The sequence below is a fragment of the Loxodonta africana genome, chromosome X (genome assembly GCF_030014295.1).
Source record: "Loxodonta africana isolate mLoxAfr1 chromosome X, mLoxAfr1.hap2, whole genome shotgun sequence".
Taxonomy (NCBI): domain Eukaryota; kingdom Metazoa; phylum Chordata; class Mammalia; order Proboscidea; family Elephantidae; genus Loxodonta; species Loxodonta africana.
The window spans coordinates 170117897-170142982 of record NC_087369.1 but is presented as its reverse complement, the minus strand read 5'-3'; the positions used below and the strand labels follow the sequence as shown (position 1 = coordinate 170142982).

Genomic DNA, 25086 nt, shown 5'->3' with positions numbered 1-25086 from the left:
ACTTCAATCTCTTCTCTGTTTATCATGACGTGGCTTATTGGTCCAGTTGTGAGGATTTTTGTTTTCTTTATGTTGAGGTGTAATCCATACTGAAGGCTATGGTCTTCGATCTTCATCAGTAAGTGCTTCAAGTTCTCTTCACTTTCAGCAAGCAAGGTTGTGTCATCTGCATAATGAAGGTTGTTAATGAGTCTTCCTCCAATCCTGATGCCCCGTTCTTCTTCATACAGTCCAGCTTCTCGGATTATTTGATCAGCATACAGATTGAATAGGTATGGTGAAAGAATACAACCCAGCCACACACCTTTCCTGACTTTAAACCAATCGGTATCCCCTTGTTCTGTCCGAACAACTGCCTCTTGATCTATGTACAGGTTCCTCATGAGCACAGTTAAGTGTTCTGAATTCTCATTCTTTGCAATGTTATCCATAATTTGTTGTGATCCACACAGTCAAATGCCTTTGCATAGTCAATAAAACACAGGTAAACATCCTTCTTGTATTCTGTGCTTTCAGCCAGGATCCATCTGACATCAGCAGTGATATCCCTGGTTCCACGTCCTCTTCTGAATCTGGCCTGAATTTCTGGCCGTTCCCTGTCAATGTACTGCTGCAACCATTTTTGAGTGATCTTCAGCAAAATTTTACTTGTGTGTGATATTAATGATATTATTCAATAATTTCCACATTCTTTTGCATCATCACCTATTCACTAAGTCAGTGTTTGTGGCTACTTTGTAGAACATTAACTACCACAATGAGAATCAACTGTATTATCTTGTACAAATTATATGTATACACACACATATCACACATATACCTATATAGCACCTTGTACAAATATTTCCTTTTGTTTCTCCTGAGATAAGTCGCTTTTCCTATTCATCTTATTTTGCAGATCGGTGAACTGAAGCTCAGGAAAATTAAGGGACTTAGCCAAGTTCAGAAATGGGACTGATGCTAGAGTCTCCTGACGCTGAGATCAACGATGTGCTTATTCCACCCCGTCTGTTTCTCTGTAACTGAGGCTAGAAATTAACACCTTAAATTTGAGTGATGTGTTGCAATTTCCAAAGCATTTTCACATACATTATATTGTTTAAACCACACAAAAAAAATCTCAGATGGTGGTATTAAGGAGCTGAAAAGTTAAAACATTACTTGCCTCTGGAAACATGACTGAAGTATATCCCTTTTCTCACTAATCATTTTATTCTTACTTGGCCCTTCACAATTATTTTGGGAGGAGGAACCCCATGTCAAGGTGAAGGGATCTGCAAATCTGTGCCAGTGAGGCCCAGGGAGCCCCACATGGTGACTCTGAGACCCCCACTTTCAATCTCTTCTAACACTGCATTGTGTGCCTGTGGGTTTTGGGGTGGGGAAGGTATCTGAGACTTACAGTTAGGAGCCAGGAATTGATTCCAGGTCTGTCAGACTCCTAATGCCATACTTCTTCCTCTGGAGATGTGGTGTGGGCAACACACATGGATGACTGTGGCCATTATCTACCAAGGGCATCTGCCATTGAGCCTCTGAGTCTGAACAGACAGATTCCATTTCTTTGCTGCCCCTGAAGGGCTGAACTACATGTATCAAATAATGTGGCACCAAAACACCTTGGGACACCTCTTGTCCACCTTTTCCCTAGTCGTATCATTCCAGAAGCTGACACTCCTGTGGTCCAAGGATTTGTGGAGTAAAAAATAAGCATCAGTCAAATCAAGATGATGAAATATAAAGCCAACAAGAATCAGATATTATGCACTTCAATTTTATATCCTATTGCCAATTACCTCTGGACTCCTGCTCCCTTTCATCACCTTCCTCATCTTCCGTTAACACCTCTATTATTTCAGCGTATCTCCTCTGTTTGTTTCTTGGCTTCTTCAAACCCTTTAAAATTCTGTTGACCTTCCTTCGTAAAGGACTAGCCCATCTGCTGTAATATTAAAAGTTCAAGCAAAACCTTATTTCTCAACAGTGATAGAACAGTAACAATCAGAGTTTATAAAGAAAAGGATATTTGCCCACATAACTCTTTCCAGCCTCCCACCCGATTTTTTTATAACTCCCCAGATTTCACAGACCTGATAGAAAGTATTTCACATGGCTCACACATATTTATCATTGTAACCATCATTATTACTCTATACAGAGTCATTGTGATCACTTGATCCTCCACAACAGGGATGCTGCCCTACTTCCCTTTGCTAACACCTATGTTACCCATCCTTCAAGATCCAGCTTAGATGTTACCTTCTCTGGCCTACAGGGGCTACCCCCCTCCTATAAACTTCATAACTAAATAGTAATAGTTCACACTGCATTAGAATTTACAATTTTCAAAGCATGTTCACTTACTATCACTATGATTTGGTATTTAATCCTGTGCTTCCTTGTGTTTGTGTGGATGGTGAGGGGAGGCAGTTGAGAGCCAATCATATGCGGAGAATTTGGCTAGGTGCTTTACATGCTTTATCACATTTAATTTTCACAAAAACCCTATAACGTGGATATCATGTTTGTTATTTTATGAATTTAACTGGGCATTAGAGAGGTAATATAACTCATCCAAGTCACACATGGCTAGTAAATGCAGATGCTAGGATTTGAGCCTAGGTGTGCCCAACAGTACCTTTGTATTAGACCACACTGCACTGTTAGCTAATAATGGCTAAGAGCAACAGGTATGGACATGATCTCATTAATGTTCATGATGACCTGATGAGGCAGGTATTATTTTTATGATTTCCATTTTTCAAATGGCGAAACTGAGGTATCAAGAAGGAAAGTAATTAGCCCAAGGTCACTGAACTACGCAAGAGTTGAGGCAGGATTCAAATCCCGAGCTACCTAAATCTAAAGCACAACCTCTTCCCCACTATGCTAGCCGGCCTCTTTCTCCCCTCTGAGCTTGTAAATGCCTTCAAGCCGGAACCTTACCTTGTATCTTTGTATGCCCCACAGAGTCTGGCACACAGTGGGGACCCAGGAAATATAGCTGACCTTTTTTGCTTATAGGACTTTCAACTTTCGCTTTCTAAAGAACTAAACACAAAAAGCCAAGGAGAAAAAACAAAAATGCTGACGGCAGAAGTCAGGAGGGAGACCCATGAGAGAGAGAAGGATTTGCATACAGTATTATGCAAATTTTTTATTATGAAGAGGGCACGACAAGACTAATCCTGTCCTCAGCTCAATGCAGGCAGCACACAGAAGGAGACACCTGACAGAGCCAGTTAGGGGGACACAGCAGACCAGGTTATGAACATGTAGGGCCCAGATATAGATAAGTCTGCCTTTGAAATGATGACTTTGAAGGTAATATTCACTTTTCTCCCCTAAAACTGCATTACCGGATAGTCACTGAGCTCTGCTAGGTAAGACGGATGTAGAGCAAAGAAACACTTTTTACTCAATTCATCATGAAAAAGGCTGCAGGCATAAATGAAACAGTGAGCGAAGGCTAAAAATATATTTATGTGATTTACCTATGGCCTCTTTATGTTGCAGTGTTGTTAAGTGCAGTCTCAAAAAATAATAATAACTGAAACTACTACCCTGTCCACAGTCCCTTATCTAAAACTCTTGGGGCCAGATGTGCTTCAGAATACAGCAGTATCTGGATTTTAGAAGGGTAATATGAGATGATATACTGGGTATTACGTGACACTCCCCTGAGGTCCGGGGCAGCAGCTCATGATCAAACACAGGAATATATCTGCAAAATACATGAATATTCATGCTCAGTGGGATAAATAATGACCATAAAGAGTTGGAAAAAAAAAAAAACTCACTGCCATCGAGACAAGTCGGTTCTGACTCGTAACGACCCTACAGGACAGAGTAGAACTGCCTTATAGAGTTTCCAAGGAGCGCCTGGTAGATTCAAACTGCTGACCTTTTGGTTAGCGGCCATAGCTCTTAACTACTACACCACTAGGATTTCCATAAAGAGTTGCAGGCCAGGTCAAATGAGGTTTTGAGGCCAAGCGAGTTGGAAAAAAAAAATTTAGGTTTGCAGAACTTCTCGAATTTTAGAATTTTAGTTAGATAAATTGAGGACTTGTACTTTTCTTTAATGCTGTGATGGCAGTATGCCCTGCTTTAAATAACTAAAATTACTGTTCTCTTTATCCACAGGTTTTATTTGAAAATAGGTGGTAAACACAGAACTAGAACCCAGATCTTCTTAAATGTTCTTTCTACTACCTACCTCTGACATACTCTGATAGATGAGAGCAAGGCTCTGAGGAACAGCCACAGTTGGGAGAACAAAGAGAAGCAGACTCAGGTGGATCAGAATGGTAAGGCAAATAATGAAATCCAAGGGAGGAAAGTTCAAGAAGGGGGCAGTAGACAGTGTATTTCATGACAAAAAAGGTCAAGTTGGATGAGAACTGATAAAAGTCCTCTGCATTTTACAATGAGGTTATTAGTTACTTGGCAACAAACTATTCTTTTTAATAGTACCTATGATTCCAGAATTCTCTAAAACGCTGGCCCTGGAGCTCCTTGCTATGGGAACACCTCAGACATGTAATCCACTTATTATGAGGTTTTCTTATTATTTCAGTAGCTAACTTACTTTGAACGGGATCCAAGAAGAACTGGCTTTATACAAATTTCAAATCTACAGTGACTCATGTTAGAGCAAGGTTCTAGTTTGTTCACATTCTGATCTGATTATATTTTATAGAAGTTCTTAGAGCCTAGCCATACTTTCAAATGTTATAGATTTTATTTCCTTTCGTTCCATTCATACGCATATAATCTTAGGAACTTCAAACCTTTCAGCAATTGGCTAATTACTGCATAAAGCTTTGCGAAATAACACTACTAATTATATTGTACAGTATAATGAAACACAGAAACATGGGGATTTGAAAATGTAAATGCCTATTTTTTAAATTCAATGGGTTATGATTTTTAGGCAATTTCTGACACATTTATTCCCAATTCTTTACCTCATTCTAAGAAAATAAGTGGCATTAAGACTATCTGCATACTGAAAACCACATTACAATACAGAGAATCACACAGCAGGATTTGTCTAAATGTAGAAATTTTCAGTAACAGCCATCTGGCAAGTAGCAACATTGAAAGTGTACGGGGGGATGTGCTTTTTACATCATTTGTGTATCAGATCATCTACAATCCTAAAAAATCATAGCTTTTTTATTAGTTGAAAGAAAATTGATAGGTTTGTATTTTCGTCTGGTATTCAGTTACAAATTCAATCTGCTAGGACAAAACAGAACATAAAAACGTGCATCATCTGCAGTTTAATAGGCACGTTATAACGCTTGAATTTTCTACCTATGTACACGCTCAAGTATCATATCACTATATAACACACAGATGTTTAATTGGCATATGCATATGGATTTAAACTTTATCTAAAAGCAGACAAAAATTAGAAACTGAATCTGGCACTCAAGACTACTGTCGTTGGCACTCTACAACTGTAACAGGAACAACTCAGCCATCTCGCTCCCTACCTTCCTGTTCCCTTTTGTCCTCCATCCACAGGACTGCAATGAATTTCAAACCACATTTTATATGCTAGCTTAATAAGGCTATTCGTAACAGTTTCTTAGAAAGCTTTTTACTAATGTTCTCTACACCCCGTTTTGTACATGTGCAACCAGTTCAAGCCAACTTGAGTTCTCCGTGTACCTAGTCCATATTACACTTGAGCTCAAGTCAAGGAGAAGTAAACTAGAAATTCAGTTGTAGATTATCCCAGGGACAAAGTTCATCTATGTCTGCATAGAAATAACGAGCAGTTTTAAGGGGTCTATTTTTTTTTTTTTTATAGGGAGGAGAGGAGACCTGGTGGCATAGTCGTTAAGAGCTTGGCTGCTAATCAAAAAGTAGGCAGTCTGAATCTACCAGCTGCTCCTTGGAAACCCTATGGGGCAGTTCTACTCTGTGGAAACCCTGGTGGCATAGTGGTTAAGGGCTATACCTGCTAACCAAAAGGTAAGCAGTTCAAATCCACCAAGTGCTCCCTGAAAACTCTATGGGGCAGTTCTACTCTGTCCTATAGGGCTGCTATGAGTTGGAATTGACCCAACCGCAACGGGTTTATAATGAGGAGACCCCATCTGGATTAAATGAATTCTGTGAGGAGACACCCCCCCCTTCTTATCCAAATCGTGTCTTCCCTTCAAAACTCAGTTCAAATGTCACCTCCACCATGGAGCCTACTCTGTCCCCTCCCTATCAGTCTCATCTTCACTGCCTCAGTACTTTCATAAGTTATTGTCACCACTCATTTTAGTCCTTAATTATATTCTATCTTACATTACTATTTATGTGTGTCAGCCTTGGGATTTGTTATAAGGCAAATTTAAGCTCCTTAAGAGTTGGGCCTAAATCTTACTCACTTCTGTATCCTGCCCGGTACGTAGCATAAGCAGACACTGGATAAAAATGGTCAACCGTGGAACACATGAATTAGGCACCAAAAGAATACGTTTGGCTCTGGAGAGTGATTATCGTCTTCATCTAAAGGGCTTTCACGTCTCCCACCTGCTTAGATTACTTCTCATTTTTCATTCCTCTAACTCTATCGACTCGATGGCAATGGTATGGGTAACTCTTGCCAGTTGTGAGCTCCTTAGGTGATCTGTAAACAAAAGGCACTGTTCCAAATTGCAGGACTGGAGCAATGCTGAAACATCCCCTTGTTCTGGCTTGCGACTGAAGGCTGGTAAAGAAGAGCTCCAACAGCCTTCTCCTGAAGGAAAGCTGAGCTATTTAGTAATGTATGAGACAGGATCCAGCCAGGGGAGGAGCTCAGATCACGTTCCTGCAGCTCTGGATTTGGCTTTCTGCCCCTCTGGTTCAGACAGACAACTGTTGGGATTTTTTTTTTTTAATAAACAACTACATATTGATTTTACTGCTACATCTATTTCCCTTTTATGGGATTATTTATTTTACCTATTCTAGTATTTCATCTATTTCTTTATCCTTTGAAATAGAAAACCAGAAGTGAGTTAAGGAGATAGTTCCAAGGAGACACCTTACCCTCCGAAGAGGGGCAGGGGGAGGAGTTAGCAGCCTTTGGCCTCCACTTAGCCCCTTGTTTGGCATAAGGATGGGATCTCGGTTCTAACACAATTATCACCCTTGCCTCTAAAGTCAGCTTTCCAGGAAAAGCTGATAGTGTTCCATCCACCCTCAACCAATGCTCCTGGCAATTCCGGCTAAAAAGCAGACTGAAACTGCCATCTGCTCTGGGGTTGCCACAGGCAGCTCAGGATGACTGAAGAAACAATACCTCTCTTACACAAAAACAGTAAAATAAATAAGCGAACAAACAACAGAAACTTGCACATGAATGTTTATAGCCACTTTACTCATAATTGCCAAAAAACGGACAGTAACCAAGACGTCCTTCAATAGGGGACTAGATAAATAAACTGTGGTCCATTCATTCAATGGAGTCATATTCGGTGATTTAAAAAAAAAAAAAAAAGAGCTATCTAGCCCAGAAAAGACATAGAGGAACCTTAAATGCATATTGTTAAATGAAAGAAGCCAATCTGAAAAAGCCTTTGTGTTGTACTGTGTAATCTCAACTATATGATATTCTGGAAAGGGCAAAACTATAAAGTCAGTTAAAAAATCAGTGGTCGCTTGGATTTTGGAGGTGGGGGGAGCCACAAAGGATGAACAGGTGGAGCATGGGGCATTTTTAGGCCAATAAGACCTGTATGTTACTCTAATGATGGATAATGACATTACCAATTTGTTAAAACCCATAGAACTGTACAACAGAGTGAACCCTAACGTAGGAAAGCTATGAATTTTAGTTACCAATCATGCATCCATATTGGTTCATAAATTGTAACAAATGCACCACAGGAATGCAAAATGTTAATAACAGAGGAAACTGTGGGCAGGCGACAAGGGAGTGTATGGGAACTCTGTACTTTCTGTACAATTTTTCTGTAGAACTAAAATTGCTCTAAAAATGGTCTATTAAAAAAAATAAAAGTAAAAACTAATAAACCAAAATTTATGGTTTCCCATATACAGGTAGTCCCCAACTTACAGTGCAGCTCCATTCCAATGACTCAGTCTTAAGTCTGTTCTGACAGAAGTTGAATACTTTTTTTTTGGTTTTCATTATTATTGCCTTTTATTATCAGTATCTTTATAAATCTGATTGTTTTGTCCTTGGGGGTTGGAAACATTACACATATACTTACAGATATATTTTAATACATACATACACACACTAACAAAAAGGTACACAAAAAAGGGGGAGCTGTAAGTGCAGTTCATCATAACTCAAACATGCTGTAAGTCAGGGACTATCTGTATACTTATTCACATAATTCAAGTCTTTCCAGCAGTTTGCATTATGTAGAAAGAAGAAAATACAGTCTTATCAAGGGATAATCTTTTGGATTTCATTTTAGAAAAAAACCCAGCGGACCTGAACAGCTTCATAAAACTCCTTAGCAGAAGGCACAACAGAGTAGCCACAATGAAATTACAGCAGGCTTATTATACCCGACTCCCTCTAAATTGCATGCCCTAATCTGAGTCACCAATTTCTAGCAAATACAATTTCATTTTTAGTCATGGGTAATTTTTTATATAAAACTAAGCTTTGAACGGAAGAAGGGAGGCTTGAAGATTCCATTCACACTCCCCCAATCACGTGGTAAAAGAAAAAAAAAAACCCAAAAGGCACAGGAATAAGAGATTACCTACTCAGAATAGGAAAGTAAAGTGAAAACTGAGAAAATAATTGACCATCATATGTAAACTGGAATAGGTGAAATGCTGTGACCCAACAATGGCCTCTAAATGGTCTGTTAAAGAGATGTAAGCAATGAGAAAATGGGCTTCATGATCAGGTTTAAACGCCCTTCATAAAACAGACAACCAGGCAAAGTGCCAATATTACCGAATCACTTGATAATTTCCAGAAACTCTAGGCCTCTGATAATCGAATCCTTGTCACTGAAAGTATAAATTATCATAGGATTAACTTCCAAGCTAATCCAACTCCATCCGCTATATCTTTTCATTCATTCACTCACTCATTCATTCAACAAAAATGTATTAAGCATCCACTCTATGCGAGGCAGTCTGCTATGAAACTGAGAATACAATGATGAATATGATATATTCTGAGCACTCGAGGAAAAGCTACACAAGGGTAAAAGCAAGACTTGATCCTTATAGAAAGTAAGGTACAAATGTACTATAAATCTTTCGGTGAAATATAAATCATTTTTTGGTACTCAAACACTATTTTCCCATTAACTCAAATAAAAACTTCAAAGATGCTTAACCTTCACCAGGCACCTTCTCTTTACCAGAGAATTTAAGGAAGTACTCGTTCTCAGAGTCATGTAAGTGCTGACCCTGCACTTGCACAAACCTGAGAGTTAGTGTCTCCTTAAATTTTGCAGGGCACCCTAGTCCTGGCCTTGCTCTGTACCTTTATATCCACTGTGTCCCAGTAGGTGGGGAGCTATTAAAAAAAGAATCTCTTAGAAGCATCATGCCAGTAGTCTACTGGAATTTTGCTTAAGATGCTAAGAAGGAATCCTGCACATATTTGCTTGAAGACTGACCAAGGCTTTCAGGCCCAATGGTAGAAGACCATCTAACTCAATGGATACTAACACATACTATGGGGAATCCTTCTGATTTACAGTTAATAACCAGCATGCCTGTTTGATAATGGAATGTATAGACTATGCAAAAGGATAGCTTGAACTGATGGAAAAATAAACTAACGTGCATTTAAAAAAATATTATGGTAACTCTACTTTTAGGTTTTTCCCAAGCTACCTTGTTTTAAACAAAAGGGACACAAACATAATCCCTGTGTTTCTGGAGCATCTAAAAAAATTTATCGACACAAAAATACCCAAGTACGCTTAGCAATCAACCCATAAAAGTTTATGTTTGCCTACCTCCTCCGGCAAAAAGAGCAGCAATAAACGGGCAGAAATCCCAGGATGATCATGCTGCTCACACCAAGCACAAACACCCGGAACATCTGTGTAGGCGCTGTTGGTTTAATTATATCCTGTTACTTTTATGACTTAAGCAAGAGAAGCAAATCTGAGCTCGTTCATAAAGTTTTTATAGAAAACTATCAGTTAATAAAGTAAAATGAGGAGGTATTCTTATATGACAGTTAGATACATATCCTTGGTACTCCATAAGCAGCAGGAGCTTATGAAATGTTTTTGGAATACAACTAAAGGCTACATTTTAAATACGTGCCCCCCCAATGGAAGCTTTAACAAAACGATCCTACGGTTTTTGTTAGCAGATTACTACAATGCACGGTATACATTTCTTCCTGTGGCCATAAGTGCTTTCTCCTTGGCAGTATGTTATACATCCTAGAGCACTCAAGGAGTGAATTAATCCATAAACAGTTAACTTGGTAAAAGAGCGGCTTATTAAATGTTTACTTCCAAATTATAAAACATTAAACAAGGAATCAAGAATCTGCAGGCGAATAAACATATTTTATTCTTACATTCATTTAGAAATACATTCTAATATGATTGGGGGATTGTAAGTCACGGTTCAATTTTCTTCATCTACAATAACCACATGTCTCTTCACACAGAATATAAAAATCAAACTGATGAACAAATTACAAACACGATGTGACAGTGTTAAAATTGCAATACTATATTCATGATCAGGTTTCAGTGTCCATTATTAATACTAGATGTTCAACAAATAACTGTAAATTGAATAGGGACTATATTAACCTAAGATACTGTTTAGCCTACATCCTTTTTGTAGTATTCATTAGTGTTCCAACGTATCAAATACTTTCATCATGGGACCAACTGGTAATATGCCCCACCATCCAAATGAAGGCAGAAAACAGGCTGTCTGATTCTCACAACTTTGTAAAGAAGAAAACAATCTTAAGAGAAGCAGCTAATTTAAAAACAAAACAAACTAATAAACTTTAACGAGAAACAATTAAGTCTACTGTTACATACTTAAATGTTGAAGGAGCACTAAATGGGAAAAATCCTACTCAGAAAGAGAAGCTGGGCAGAGAAAAGAAGGCAGAGGTATGCCCAACTGGTATCCTCTCCCAAGCATTGAGGGTTTCACCTTATAGAGCCTGGAACCTTCGGGACATTAGACAAAGAGCAACTAAAGCTAAAGAGGTGAGAGTCATTTCGGGCTGCCATAGGTACCATCTAAGAGCTAAGCAGAAACAGCCCATGAGGAGAGTCCTGACCACCTCAGGACCTTCAAAGGACCGTGCTGCCCTAGGGCTGGGAGCCCCCTTTTAGCGTTAAGCTGGAACTTCCACATTTAAATTGATGCCACTGTGACCTGTTTATTCTATTTATAAAGATGGAAATATAATAAATTTAAGAGGATGAACTTACTATCTTTTAACGGAGCAAAACAGCCAAGGCCACCGGTCTCGGAATAACAGCACTTGTACTTCAAACACTCGCTCATGTTAAGATCCTTACGTCCATTACAAGCCTTCACCACCTGATTCTCCTTTGGAATGCATGCTTTTAGAAAAAGAGAATTCAACATGATTAGTAAGCATTTCCCCTAAATAAATAATTATTGCAAGGCAAAACAACAACAACAAAGAAAACAGTTACGCTAGTACATTTAAGGAAAAAAACTGATGATATATACAAACAGCGATGAATGCTGAAAAAATGAGTTAAACTAAAAATTACTGCAAAGTTATTTAACATCACATTTTCATTTCTAGATGAACTGCAGAAAAAATGTAAATTATTAACAGACCATTAATAAGGTAGTTTTCAAAGGACTATAAAATCGGGAGGTGAGTGGTGGTGATTCAAAAATAACACAGAAGGAACTAAATAACAAGAATAGGCCAAGTGCCCTTGAAACTAACACCCTGTTAAAATAATGCCACAGATACTCTCTCACTTAATTTTACTAAGCTACAGAAACTCACCGAATGCATCTATGAGAATTCATGTAAGTAAAACTTGCACAGCTTACCAACAGAGAGTAAGGTAAGTGATACTATTGGTATTGACCTACTTTATGTGAACACTTACATCGGCACTGCGATGTATGTTTTAAATTCTTCCTTTTGGCCTTAAGTTATAACTCTATAGTTTCGATAGACAATGATTTATAGCATGAACACCAAGATTCATGCACCTGCAATAAATTCTCATGTATCTGAATCTAAAAGACTTACAAGGTCAAACAGCTGATTTTTTAACATCCTCCTGTATGAGAGAAACAAATGATGACCAAAAAGGCCAATAACTAAAAAGTAATAATTGATGTTTCGTGATCACTCTAAAGCACCTCAACGTCAATAAAGAACAATACAATTGTTTTAAGCATTTTTTTTTTACCTCTTAGCATATTTTATTATATTCCTCTTCTTTAAAGATAGGCAATTCCTGAAACTAAGGTAAAAATAGTAAGGGCTGCCATTCACTAAGCACCTATTTGGGCCAGGCACCTTGCTTTACCTACATTATTACTCATCTTCGAAACAAACTCCCAGCCCAAATCTAACAATCTCCATTTTAAAGATGAGAAAATAAAGGATGAAAGTAACAAATTCAGCGCATTACCAGTTGGCCAGGATATTCATTCCCCAAACATTTTAGACATGTGAGTGTTTAGCCCACTTTGTTGCTATATACTCTAAGCAATCTGTTCTTAATTCTGCCAAGCCTAGGGTGACTCTAGTCCCCCAAATGTTGGACTGCATCTGGGAAACTGTGTTCAGTGCTGGGCACCACACACACAGAAAAGGGTGACAACAAACAGAGCCTACTCAGAAATGGAATGGGCTTCCTGCATGTTGAGTTCCTCCCCCCTGGCACTGTTCCAATACCACTGGCCAAGAAGGCTTAAGAGAGGGTTTCAAAACATGCAAGAGACTGAACTAGATGATCTTGAAAAAAAAACCAATTACCAGTTGCTGTTGAGTCAACTCCGACTCATGGCAACCCCATATGTTGAAGAGTAGAGCTGTGCTCCACAGGGTTTTCATGGCTGTGACCTTTCTGAAGCAGATCGTCAGGACTTTTTTCCCAGGCGTCTCTGGGTGGGTTCAAACCAGCAACCTTTCAGTTAGGAGCCAAGCACTTAATTGTTAGCACCACCCAAGGACTCTGATGATTACTAAGATTCCTTCTAATGCTGAGCTTTTTTAAAATACTTATATTGCATCTGATGGACTTTCTATTAGATAGTAAAATTAACTTTCTGACTGAAATTACTAAGAGACACTAGTGATTTTGATGAAGAAAAAGGGTAAAACCAATTTTATCATATTTAAACGTATCATTTTATCTAGAGGGAGAAGGGATCAAGTGGCCTCTTGAGCTTCCTTGCCAGCCTGTCTCAAGGTTATCATTTTAATCTGCAAGAAGTGAATTTTTAAAAAACAACAGTCCAATGACAAAACAACAGACTTTTTAAAAAATACCTGAGTGAAAAGGGTATTCATCTGCAATTATACAGGGGAGGAAATAAATTGGTTGAAAGTATTTCACATTTTATGAGCCTTTCCAAAGACAGTATGTACATTTTATAAATATTTAGTCATTGTTTTCCAAAAATTTCCATCAACCTAGGTCAGATATTTGTCTTAAAATGGAAATGGTTTGATTTTGTTTGGAAAAAATGTTACCATCTACAATTGATTTGACGCAACTTACTCTTCCAGGTTGGAGAAGTATTTTAGAAATGCAGGTATCTTATTTAGACTACATTTAAAGGGGCTTCAGTGTTCATATAACACAATTATTATAGGTTATTGTGTTTTATATAATATATATAATATACTGTTATTATATGACAGTTTACATCTGCTACCTTCATAAGCTCTGAATCTTATATTGTCAATTGTTATTGTTTATGACCAACTCCAGCATTCACTAAACTACTCTTTTAACCTACACAACATATCACCTTCTTGGATTTCCTTTTTTCCACTCAATCTGATCATAGCATTATTTTGAATTTATATAAGGCGCTTGTTTATTTTGCTCTTCTCAGTGGTAGTAAGTGTTATAATGCCCATGTTGTACTTGATGAAACTAGTATAGAGAAACATGAAGAGATATATGCATGGCCACAGAATAATTCAATGGCAGAGTGTGGAATAGAAATTACATAAACAAGGGATATAATTTTGTGCTTACATAAAAAAAAATACCTACATCTAATTTTGTTAAAATAAATTCTCGATGATTTTTAATAAAAGCCTTATTTATAATTCACACATGTCAATTTATGTGAAGCTTCTCCTTGAAAGGGTACCGCATGCTGTACAAAATGAAACCTGTTCATTTGTGGTCAATAATTCTCAGGGGTCATCACGTGTTTGAAAAACACATTATATACAGATTCAGAACAAGACTATGCAACTTGAAACCTGAAATTTTTATCATTAAACCAGATGGGAAAACATCTGGTCTATCCCATAACACCAGAGCCACACAGTACCCTGCTTAATGCCAAAGGAGACAGTGACTAAATTTCAGGTAAGACCATTAAGATAAATTGTGAAAGGTTTAGAATATTTGTGAAAGGTAAGTTATTTTATAAAGAGGAACAAACATCTATTGACTGTCTTACAAATGTCTCAGTGCATGCTCAACTCTTTGTGCTATCTTCATTTTAAAGGTGAGGGCAGTGAGGTTCAGAGAGATTATCTTGTCTAAGGCAAAGGACAGAGCCAGAAATCAAACTCAGGTTTGTCTGACTCCAATGCCACTACACCACACTACCTCCTAAACATTTAACTAGTGTTTTCAAAACAAGGACACTGGAGGGGGAAAAAAATCAAACAAGAACTTACTTGTTGGAGAAAAAAAGCTTAACAGAGCTTCCATAGCAGATTCTTTTTCCAGAGATTGTCCATCAGCATTCTCACCACTCCACAGAACGTACTTGTTTGGGGACTTATGGTTTGAGAACCCTTTAGAAGAAGTAAAGCTATTAATGCCAACATATAAAGCATTTCTCACTTTTGACAAACCTTGAATAGTAATTCCCTTTGCTTAGTAAGGATTTAAAATAGTTATGGAAAGTCAAATAGTTAACGGATGATGTGCCTTCATCTCATAACAGCTTAGGTATTGTTATTAATCAGAATACAATTCTAGTATGAAATTGAAAAATCGAGTATTAAGTTTACAAGTACTTAACCTACAGGCTGAAACTCCCCCTTGTCATGCTGTATACTGATTTACAATAGTGAATTTTCTAGCATGGACTTTGAGAGGCCTGATCAATTGACAGCTTGGAAACAGTATGTACTCAAACTAAATCAGATATTAGCAACAATCCCAGCACAGAAACTCTTGGTAAAGATACTGGCTTTTTTACTAACAAAATCAAGGCCTTACATACAGTAATCCTTCCTTATCCTTCCTTGTTACTTCAAAGGACCTGTTTTTAGTCTTACTTTCATGAATCTCTCCTATATAAAAGGATATCTTTCTTCTTTCCTATAGCATGGATGTGTTCCTATTATTACCACATATTTTCTAACACTATCTTTTTTTTTTTTTATCTTTAGTAACTTCACAGTATTCCATCATATGGCTCTTTGATAACTTAAGCAGCCATTCCCCCACAGGAAGACATTTACGTTGTTTCCACTTTGTATTACAAACACTGCAATAATTATCATCAGAGCTATATTTTTGCAGATATTCATAACAAATTCCTTAGGATAAATTCTTAGAGAATGGCTCGACTAGTCAAATTACCTTCCAGAAAGGCTGCACCAATGTACACTCCTACCAGCAGTGCATGCTATCACCAGTTTTCTTGCACTCTCACCTTTTTTTCATTTGCTAATTTACTAGCCAAAATAATCTCTTTGGTTTTCATTTTCACCTTTGATTCAGTGAGGTTAAATCTTTCATAAATTTGTTGTATAGTAGAGAAATTACTCCTTAATCTACCACATATGTTGGGAATATTCTTTTAAAGGGAGTCAGGCACCTTTTCATTTTTTTATGGTGTTTGGGGAGGTTCAGAAGTTTAAAAAAATTTCTAGGTAATCGAATCTATCAATCTCCTCCTTTATTATCTCTGCCTTGCAGGTAATGTTTAGAAAGACATTCCAGACTCTAATATTTTCTTCTAACACTTTTATGGTTTCACTTTTTTTTAACTGAAATCTTTAATCTACCTGGAATATATTTCAGAATATGTCATCAAGTAGGGATATATTTTTTCTAGTTATCCCAATACCATTTATTAAATAATCACTCTTTTCCTACTTATGCCATCATCATATTCTAAGTTCTCAGACACTCAGAGGTATGTTTCCTGACTTTACGTTCTGTTCCACTAACCAATCTGTTTAGTATGCACCAATACCACTGCTATAATCTATCTTATGTTGTTAATGTGTTTTAATAACTGATCTGACAATCCTTCATTAGTCTTTGTTATCAAAATTTTATTTGTAATTCTGAAGTGTTTTCTAGATGAATCATTTTGTCAAGTCAAAAAATCTAATGAGATTTTTATTGCAATTATGTTCACTTAATATTCATTCAAAAAACATTTATTGTGTGTCCCATGGAGTAGGTATGTATTTAGCTAAATGTAGACTCACTTGGAGAGAACAGACATCTTCACAAAATCTTCCTATCCAGGAAGTGGTTTGTTTCTTCATTCATTCAAGTCTCTCTTTATGTCCATGACTAAGGTTTCTAGCTGCATAATTACAGGTCCTGCATATTACTTATTGCATTTATTCCCAGATATCATATATATTTTATTGTTATGTGAATGAGATCTTTTTCACTGTATCTTCTAGCTGATTACTGCTGGTATGTAAGAAAGCTATTGATTAGTGTTCATGTATTTTATAACCTACTTAGTTGACTCTCATTAGTTCTCATTGTTTCTTCAGTTTCACGCCAATCATAGTACCACTAAATGTAGATGGTTTTGCCTCCTTTCTTTCCAATACTAGCCCCTCACTTCTTATTCTCTTGTTGCATTGCCTAGGAACCTCTAAAAGTAGGTTGAATGATAGCTATGATAACAGCTGGAAACCCTGGTGGCATAAGGGTTAAGAGCTACAGCTGCTAACCAAAGGGTCGGTTGTTCGAATCTACCAAGTGCTCCTTGGAAACTCTATGGGGCAGTTCTACTCTGTCCTACAGTGCCACTATGAGTCGGAATCAACTCGGCAGCAATGGGTATGGTATGATAATGGGCATTCTTGAGTCAATCATGACTACAATGGGAATGTGCTAGTGTTTCTTCATGAAATATAATGTTGGCTACTAGTTTTAGATGTTCTTTATTAAATTAACGACATATTCCTCTAGTCCTAGGTTACTACAAGTTTTCTGTTGCTGTTTTGTTTTTAATCCAATAGAAATGAGATTTTATCAAATGCTTTTATCATCTACTGCCATATTTCCTCTCTGCCTATTAATTACTAAATATTAACGTATTTTCTGATATTAAAATACTCCTGCATTCCTGAAATAAATGCTTTATGTAGGATTTTGGGATCAACATTCGTAAGTGAAGTGTGTGTCTGTAGTTTTCTTTTTTGTGCTGTATCTGTAGGTTTTGGCGTGAGGATTATACCAGCTTCATAAAATGAACTGTGAAGGTTCTCATCTTTTTTCCTATACTGAAACAGTTTAAACAGCATAGGAAAAACTCATCCAGAAACAGTCTGAATCTGTATTTCTTGAAGCGGGGTAGCTCTTCACTTATAATTTTTAAATCTCCTTTATATTTGTCATTATATCCCTTTTTTCATTTTTAACGGGCCCATCTTCCATGGTCACCTGAAGTATATTCTTAGCCTGTAGTGTACAATGAACTCTATTGGAAACGTTAAATTAAACTAAAGTATATTATTCAAATGCTCTGTATCTTTATTTTTTCTGTCAAGGACTACAAGATATATATTAAAATCTTTCATGATAATGGTTTTGTCTATTTCTACTTGAATTTCTTAAACTACTTGTTTTACATATTTCAGTACTATGCATAAATGTTCATTCATGAGAGTTTTATCTTCAGTATTCAGTATTACGTATCTTGACAGTAAGAATAACCATTGTGTCCTGTTTACTTTTTTCTCCCAATTCCTACGTATTCAACAAATACTTATTGAATATCTATATTCTAGCTGCTGGGGATACATCAGTGAACAAGTCAGGCAGGCAAGATCCCTGCTCTCATGAAGCTTACAATCTAGCGGAGAAGACAAACAACAAAAAAGATATGTAAAAAATTTAATTACAAGTTATAATGAATGCTATAAAAGAAACTGGATACTGCTACAGAATAGAGCAGGGGACTTACTTTAAATAAGGGCTGCCTCTCTGAAGGGATGACAATTAAGCCCCCTTCCCCCCTCTCAAAAAAAAATAGGATTAGAAGCCAGCCACAAAAAGGACCTAGAGGAGTGCCTCCAACACAGGAGACAAGTGAGATGAATATTACCAGGCACACTCTGCCAGATTAGAGGGCCTGCTGCCTAGCGACGCAGGGAGGGAGCTAGAGCTGGACATGGCCTGGACAGAACCTGTGCTCCGCACCACCATCTGTTCACTCACTGCCCCCCTTTCTTGAAACAGCACAACCACCCTTGAGTGAAGCCAGCTGAGGCAGTGCCTCACTTTCCTCAGCACACCTCTGAGGTAAGTGGTGGCTGCAATAGCACACTGTGGCCGGACTCTCCACTCCAGGGTCTCTGCTGCAAATGGTGTGCTCCCTGAAGTCCCTCCTAGGATAGAGATTCATCCCTAACTCAGAGTTCCTTGACGTACCTAGCCTCCAGTCCCTGCCAGGCAGGCTCATCCTTAGCCTGAGGTGAAACTCAGGTTGCTGCAACTTCTCTCAGTCTGGCCTTTGTTATATCTTTCAGAAATCCTTCCCAGTTTCTGGTATACTGATGGTACCCTTCTTGACTCTCCAGGTTTTTCCCCATTATACATTTTTGGTCATTTCAATGGGTATTTCAAATGGGGGAGGCAATTAAACATTTTTACTCAGATACGCACTGTCTGTGGCAGCCTGAACTAAGAAGTCCTGCACATGTTTAACTGTTCCCCTTCTATCACCGGTTTCTTTCCCCATCCTGAAAGACAATTACTTAACACTAACTTGAACAGAATTGCCCAAAGTGTGGTGTGAGTACCATTAGCGGTACGTGAGGATTTTAGGTAGAACACAGATGAATATGTTAATGGATATATTTATCATTTTAATTTCATAGATATGTATTTATTTAAATGTGCAGCAGAAAAAATTGTGTGACTAGCATATTGAACCCACCATGAAACCAAACATGGTTGGCACCACTTGCCATACGGCAAACCTTTATAAAATCCCCTTTATTACTCCTGCTCTTCCCTCCCTTGGAGCAGCTGTCCCCTCTCTCCCTTCTCCCTCTCTCCAAAAGCTTCCATCAGTCAGCCCCAGGTCTTCTCAGGTCTTCCTCTTCACCCAAGCGGCCTCCAGCCTCTTCCCCTTCTCATCCTCTCAGCCACTGATTTGCATCCTTACAGTCTCCTAGGGATTGAATTGTGTCCTCCAAAATGATATGCTGAAGTACTAAGCCCCACTGTTTGTGAACGTGACCTTATTTGGAAATAGGGTCTTTGAAAATATTATCAATCAAATTAACATGAAGTCATACTGGAGCAGTGTAGATCCTAATCCAGTATGACTGGTGTCCTTATAAGAGGAAAAGAGACATAGACACACAGGGAAGATGGACAGGCGAAGACCGAGGCAGAGATTGAAGTTATGCTGCAGCTGCAAGCCAAGAAATGCCTGGGGCTACCGGAAGTTGGGAGAAACAAGAAAGGATATTCCCCCTAGAGCTTTCAGAAAGAGCACAGCCTTGCTGAAACCCTGAATCTGGACTTCTAGCCTCCAGAAGGAGCCCTGATGGCACGCTCAGCTACTAACAGAAAGGTTGGCGGTACGAACCCACTACTGGTCCATAGGAGGAAAGACCTGGCAATCTGCTCCCATCAAGATGTCAGCCTAGAAAACTCTATGGGGCAATTCTACTCTGTCCTATAAGGTGACTATGAGTTGGAATCGACTCAATGGCACACAACAACAGCCTCCAGAATTGTAAGACAATATATTTCTGTTGCTAGTTTTTTTTTAAGCCACTCACTTTGTGGTACTTTGTTATAGCCACAGGAACCTAATACACACTCATTATCCAGCTCAGCAAACAAAAGATTAGGAATCAGCTTCCTTAATATGCAGTGGGAAATGATAAAAGGACCAATTATGTTTCCTGTCACAAAGAGTTTTTGTTTTGTAATTTCCCTGTCACATAAACAAAGACTGAAAATTGTACTGTATTTCAAAGACAAATAAAATCAGACTCAGAGTTAGGTGTACTGCCGGGCTACTGGCTTCACAGGTATGGATTTCATGGACATGGAAATGTGCAGTCTCACAGGGCCCCATGCTTTGAAGGGCCCTGTGATAAAAAGAGCCCCACACTTAGTTTAATGTTCTGCTGTCACTGTCCTGAAATTCCTAATAAATTTTGAACAAGGGGCCCCATGTTTTCATTTTGCAAATTACGTAATCAGCTCTGGCGCAAGGGAGAGAATGAGAGCCTTGGACAATGTTATCAGCGTGGAAAGGGAAAACAGCAGGGTTCTACTGGGGTACTGTTAAGGGCCTACCTATGTTGCAGTGTTTCTAAGATCAAACAGACCTGATTGTGCATACCGGCTGTGCCACATTGTAGTTGGTGAACTTGGGCAAGTCAATGAACATCTCTGTGCCTCAGTTTATTCATCTTCAAAACTGTGGATATTTATTTTGAAGTGCTGTAATGGGGTCGCCATGACTCACAATCAACTCAGAGGCAAGTAATAACAACAAAGATTCCATGAAAAGTCACACATGAAGTACAACATAAAATGATGACATATTTTTGTTACATGCCTTTCACTGTTTATTTTTGTTGTTTAAATTTTTAACTTAATAATATTACTTTGTTTTCAAGGTATTTATTTTTACAAATAATTATCTTAAAAGCAAATACAATGAGTTTTCCATTTATAGCTATGCTGCAGTTTTATTTTAAATAAACTTATTTATATAAAAAGTGAGTCCGTTTAAAGAAAAATATGAATAACTAATAGCAATAAGATAATCAAGTATCGTGAAGGTGTTAGACAAATAAATGAGACTGGAGCAAAATCTCTTGCAAACAAGGCGACTGAAACCTAAAGTTTCGGTAAAGAGGTAAAGTGACTTGTCAAAGGTCACACAGCAAGTCAGTGGCAGAATCAGAATAACCCAGGTCTCCAAACTTCCAGTTCAGGGCTCCTCCAACCAGGGCCCTAACTACGGAAAGTAGTGCCTAGAGTAATTAGTGTTAAATTGTTGAATGATCTCTTACATCCGATGATGGAAACTGTGATGGCCAATAGAAACTAACTGGCGCTCTGCCTCAAGTGGTACCCAGGGCACGCACACAACGCCCAGGGCATCTGCCTTCCCTCCCACCCCCCTCCCACTCCACCCCCCAGTTAGGCCTCTGCCTCCAACTACCACCATATGCACACATGGCTAAAACAACAGAAAGCTTGGTGCTTAAGGAGGGGCATGGCAGCCAGCCAGGCCTATCAATGTACAATGCCTTATTCACTCCCTAAGGAAAACAGATAAATGAGGTATTTTAATGTAATGATACAGAAACTAGCTACTTGGTTTTGTCCCAGGAGCTAAGCATTTTGCAGATATTACCTATTAGTCAATCTGGATTTCTCATTTTGTTTTTCTTCTCCCCCAAAAGGGATGAGAGGTAAGGAGTGACCTAATAGGTTATACAGAATCAGTGGAGGAGCTGGGATCAAACTACCAAACCCTGACCAGCTTGTCTCCTCATTTTATATGCCCCCTGCATAAATATGGAAACCCTGGTGGCATAGTGGTTAAGTGCTATGGCTGCTAACCAAAAGGTATGCAGTTCGAATCCACCAGGTGCTGCTTAGAAACTCTATGGGTCAGTTCTACTCTGTCCTATAGGGTCGCCACGAGTCGGAATCAACTTGACGGCAATGGGTTACAGAGTCTGTATAAATATAACCTGAAAAACAACATGGCTCAGGAGTGCAAATAACACTACAAACTGGAGGTATCCCAGTGTTACCTCAGGTTCCTCAACCCCAATTCCTCTTGGTGGTACTAAACACAACAGAACTGAGGAAGGCTCTGTCTATCTAAGAATGAGAAAGTATATTATTTCTAGGACTACATGCTCTGATTTCACTGTAATACTCTAGGGCCATGGCCAAATTATTTCACCTCTTGGTGCATTCAGTTACATTCATTAAATGAAACAACTTCAAGTTTAAACTTATATTTAATCCACATGGTCATATATTACCTCCTGAGAATATGGAAAATTTGACAGTATAAAGAATGAATCATGAATTGTTGTTTTAGGAGAAAGCAGGTTAAACCTTGTAATGGAAATGGTCCTAATGGAAATAAAGAAATCACACTGAATAAACAGTATTTTATTTTATTTTTTGAGGATCCTACTCCCAATAGAAATAGAAAATGAATAACTCATGGGTTAAGAAAAAGAATATACAATTTACTGTTTGTTTTTTTTTCCCTAAACTTACTCTTTCAGAGAATGAGAAGGCTCCCAACGCTGTGCTAACTTTTCCAAATAAAATAAAAGTAATTTAGAAATACCTTGGAGTTTTAGATGAATAGTAGGAAAAATAAATAATTTAGAGTGATATAATTTGTAAATGACCATAAACGAGTATCTCGAAATGTTTCAAAGAGCAGGAATCATGGCTACGGAGTTTCATTTTGGGGTGACGAAAATATTTTGGAAAATATTTCGGTGGTTTGACAATTTTTTAATGTAGTCAACAGGGCTCTGAGCTGGTTAAAACTGGTTCAGTCACGGTCAATGAAGCAAGACCAGAAGAGACCAGAATTTTTACAATTTGGGTGATTCGGCATGGTAACCGGAATGGGAAAAACTACAGGTCAAAGCCTTAGAATGGGAGACTCGAAAGAAGCATAGCGAGCCCTTTCAGGAACCTGATGCGTGAGACTGGATTATTGGCAAGACTGAAGAGAGCGACACACATTCAAAGCTGTGTGGTCAGCCACCGTCTTTGAGTGGGGTGCTATCATTTTTGAACGGGACACAGCCGTTTCCAACTGCTCAAAATCCCATGGGTAAGAGACTTGGTTGCTACGCGACACGTATGCTGCTCTTGTTTTCTAAGAGGGAGATTAAGTTTCTAGCAGGTCTCCGACCCATAATTCTTCCTGTTCCGGTTCACCCAGATTTAAAAAATTCAGGTCTGTTCCAGTGATGCTGTCTCAGCCATGACTGATACAGGAATAATCAGTACAAAGCCCTGGTACTCAATGCCACTGAATTGTTCACTATAAAATGGTTACCTCACTTTTTACATTTTATATATATATATTTATATTTCACCACAATGCTAAAAAAGGGGGGGGGGAAGAGGAGCTGTGAGAGAGGTTAGCATTTTGTGAAGGGAGGTGAGGAAAGGAAGGCTTCTGGGAGGCAAAGTCAGTGAGGGAAAGCCTTCTTGTGGGGAGGTGAGGGAGGGAAGACCTTCCTGAGGGGAGGTGAGGGGAGAAAGGTGTTTGTGAGCGAGGTGGGGGTGGAAAGCCTTCACGAGGGGAGGTGAGGGGGAGGAAGTGTTTGTGAGGGGAGATGGGGGGGAAGGCTTGTGTGAGAGGAGGTGAGGGAGGGACGGCCTTTGTGAGGGGAGGTGATGGAGGGTAGGTATTTGTAATGGGAGGTGAGGGGAAAGGCCTCTGTGAGGGGAGATGAGAGAGAGATGATGTTTCTGAGGAGAGGTGAGGGGGGAAAGGCCTTTGTGAAAGGAAGTGAGGGGCGAAGCCCTTTCTTAGAGGTGAGGGGGGCAAGGCCTTTCTGAGGGGTGTTGAGGGGGCAGGTGTTTGTGAGGGGAGGTGAGAGGGGAGGGAGGGGAAAGGCATTCATGAGGGGAGGTGGGGGGAAGGCCTTTCTGAGGGGAAAGGAGGGGGGAGGTGAGGGGAAGGCCTTTCTGAGGGGAGGGGGAAGGGGGCAGGCGTTTGTGAGGGGAGGTGAGAGGGGAGGTGGGGGGAAGGCATTCATGAAAGGAGTTGAGGCTGGAAGGCATTCGTGAGGTGAGGTGATGGGGGGGGAGGCTGGCTTTTTGACGGGGCGGGAAGGCCCTTACGGGGTGAGGCGGTGAGGGAAAACAGACCTTCTGAGGGGTCAGCTGGGACTGAGGGAGGGAGGGAGGGAGGGGGGCCGCCCCTGGCCCCTAGCCCCTAGACTGAAATGGCGGCATCACCGTCGGGGCCTGTCACCCCGTCCCCATCACCCCATCCATGTCCCCCACCCAGCCCGGCCCGGCCCGGCCCAGCCCAGCGCCCCGGGACTCACCAGGCCACAGGCAGTAGCACAGCAGCAGGAGGGCCCAGATGCCGAGCATGAGCAGCCCGAAGCGCTTTTGGGCCCACATCCTCCCCAGAGGGTGGCGCGTCTCCGTCCGGAGGCCGCGCAAGGAGGCCTGCCAGCCAGGCTGAGGGGTAGCCGCCACCGCGGCCTCTCGCCCAGGAATGTCACCTCCTGGGTGCCCCACGGCCGCTGGGCTCTCCGAGCTGGACTCCGCCTCGCGACTTCTCAGCCTGGGGCGTGCGCCCCGCAGTGCTGCGTTCCTAGGGCGAGGCCGCCCGCGCGTCGGTCTCGCTGAAGGCATGGCGTGGTTCCCGCCGAACTGTGGCGTTCCTCGCTGCGCCTGCGCACTACTCCTGTGCCCCAGAATTCCCAGCGGTGACATGCGCGTTGCCCCTTACAGCTACAGTGTGAGCCCACGCGAAGCCTGATGCTGCGCCTGCCCAGTTGCAGGCTCTGCCTCACTGCACAGGCTCCACCCCTTGGCGGGGACCCGGATGGTGGTGTGTGCACTGTGCACCCCCACTCAGAGCTGGCCCTTAGAGGTGCTTCTTAATGTTTGGCGAGTAAGTCATGGGGGACTTCAGGCCCGCACCAGG

General features: G+C 39.9%; 1 protein-coding gene across 1 annotated transcript; it reads right to left on the bottom strand.

Annotated features, from left to right (window-relative positions):
- Nucleotides 1–1280: 1280 nt before the first annotated feature.
- Nucleotides 1281–24872, bottom strand: FMR1NB (FMR1 neighbor). Its single transcript, XM_064278490.1, has 5 exons — nucleotides 24476–24872; nucleotides 14858–15058; nucleotides 11382–11552; nucleotides 9957–10053; nucleotides 1281–1942 (listed from the first exon to the last, which is right to left on the bottom strand). Exons 1-5 carry the CDS (start codon nucleotides 24870–24872, stop codon nucleotides 1783–1785), a joined length of 1026 nt encoding a protein of 341 aa, XP_064134560.1. The 3' UTR covers nucleotides 1281–1782.
- Nucleotides 24873–25086: the final 214 nt, after the last annotated feature.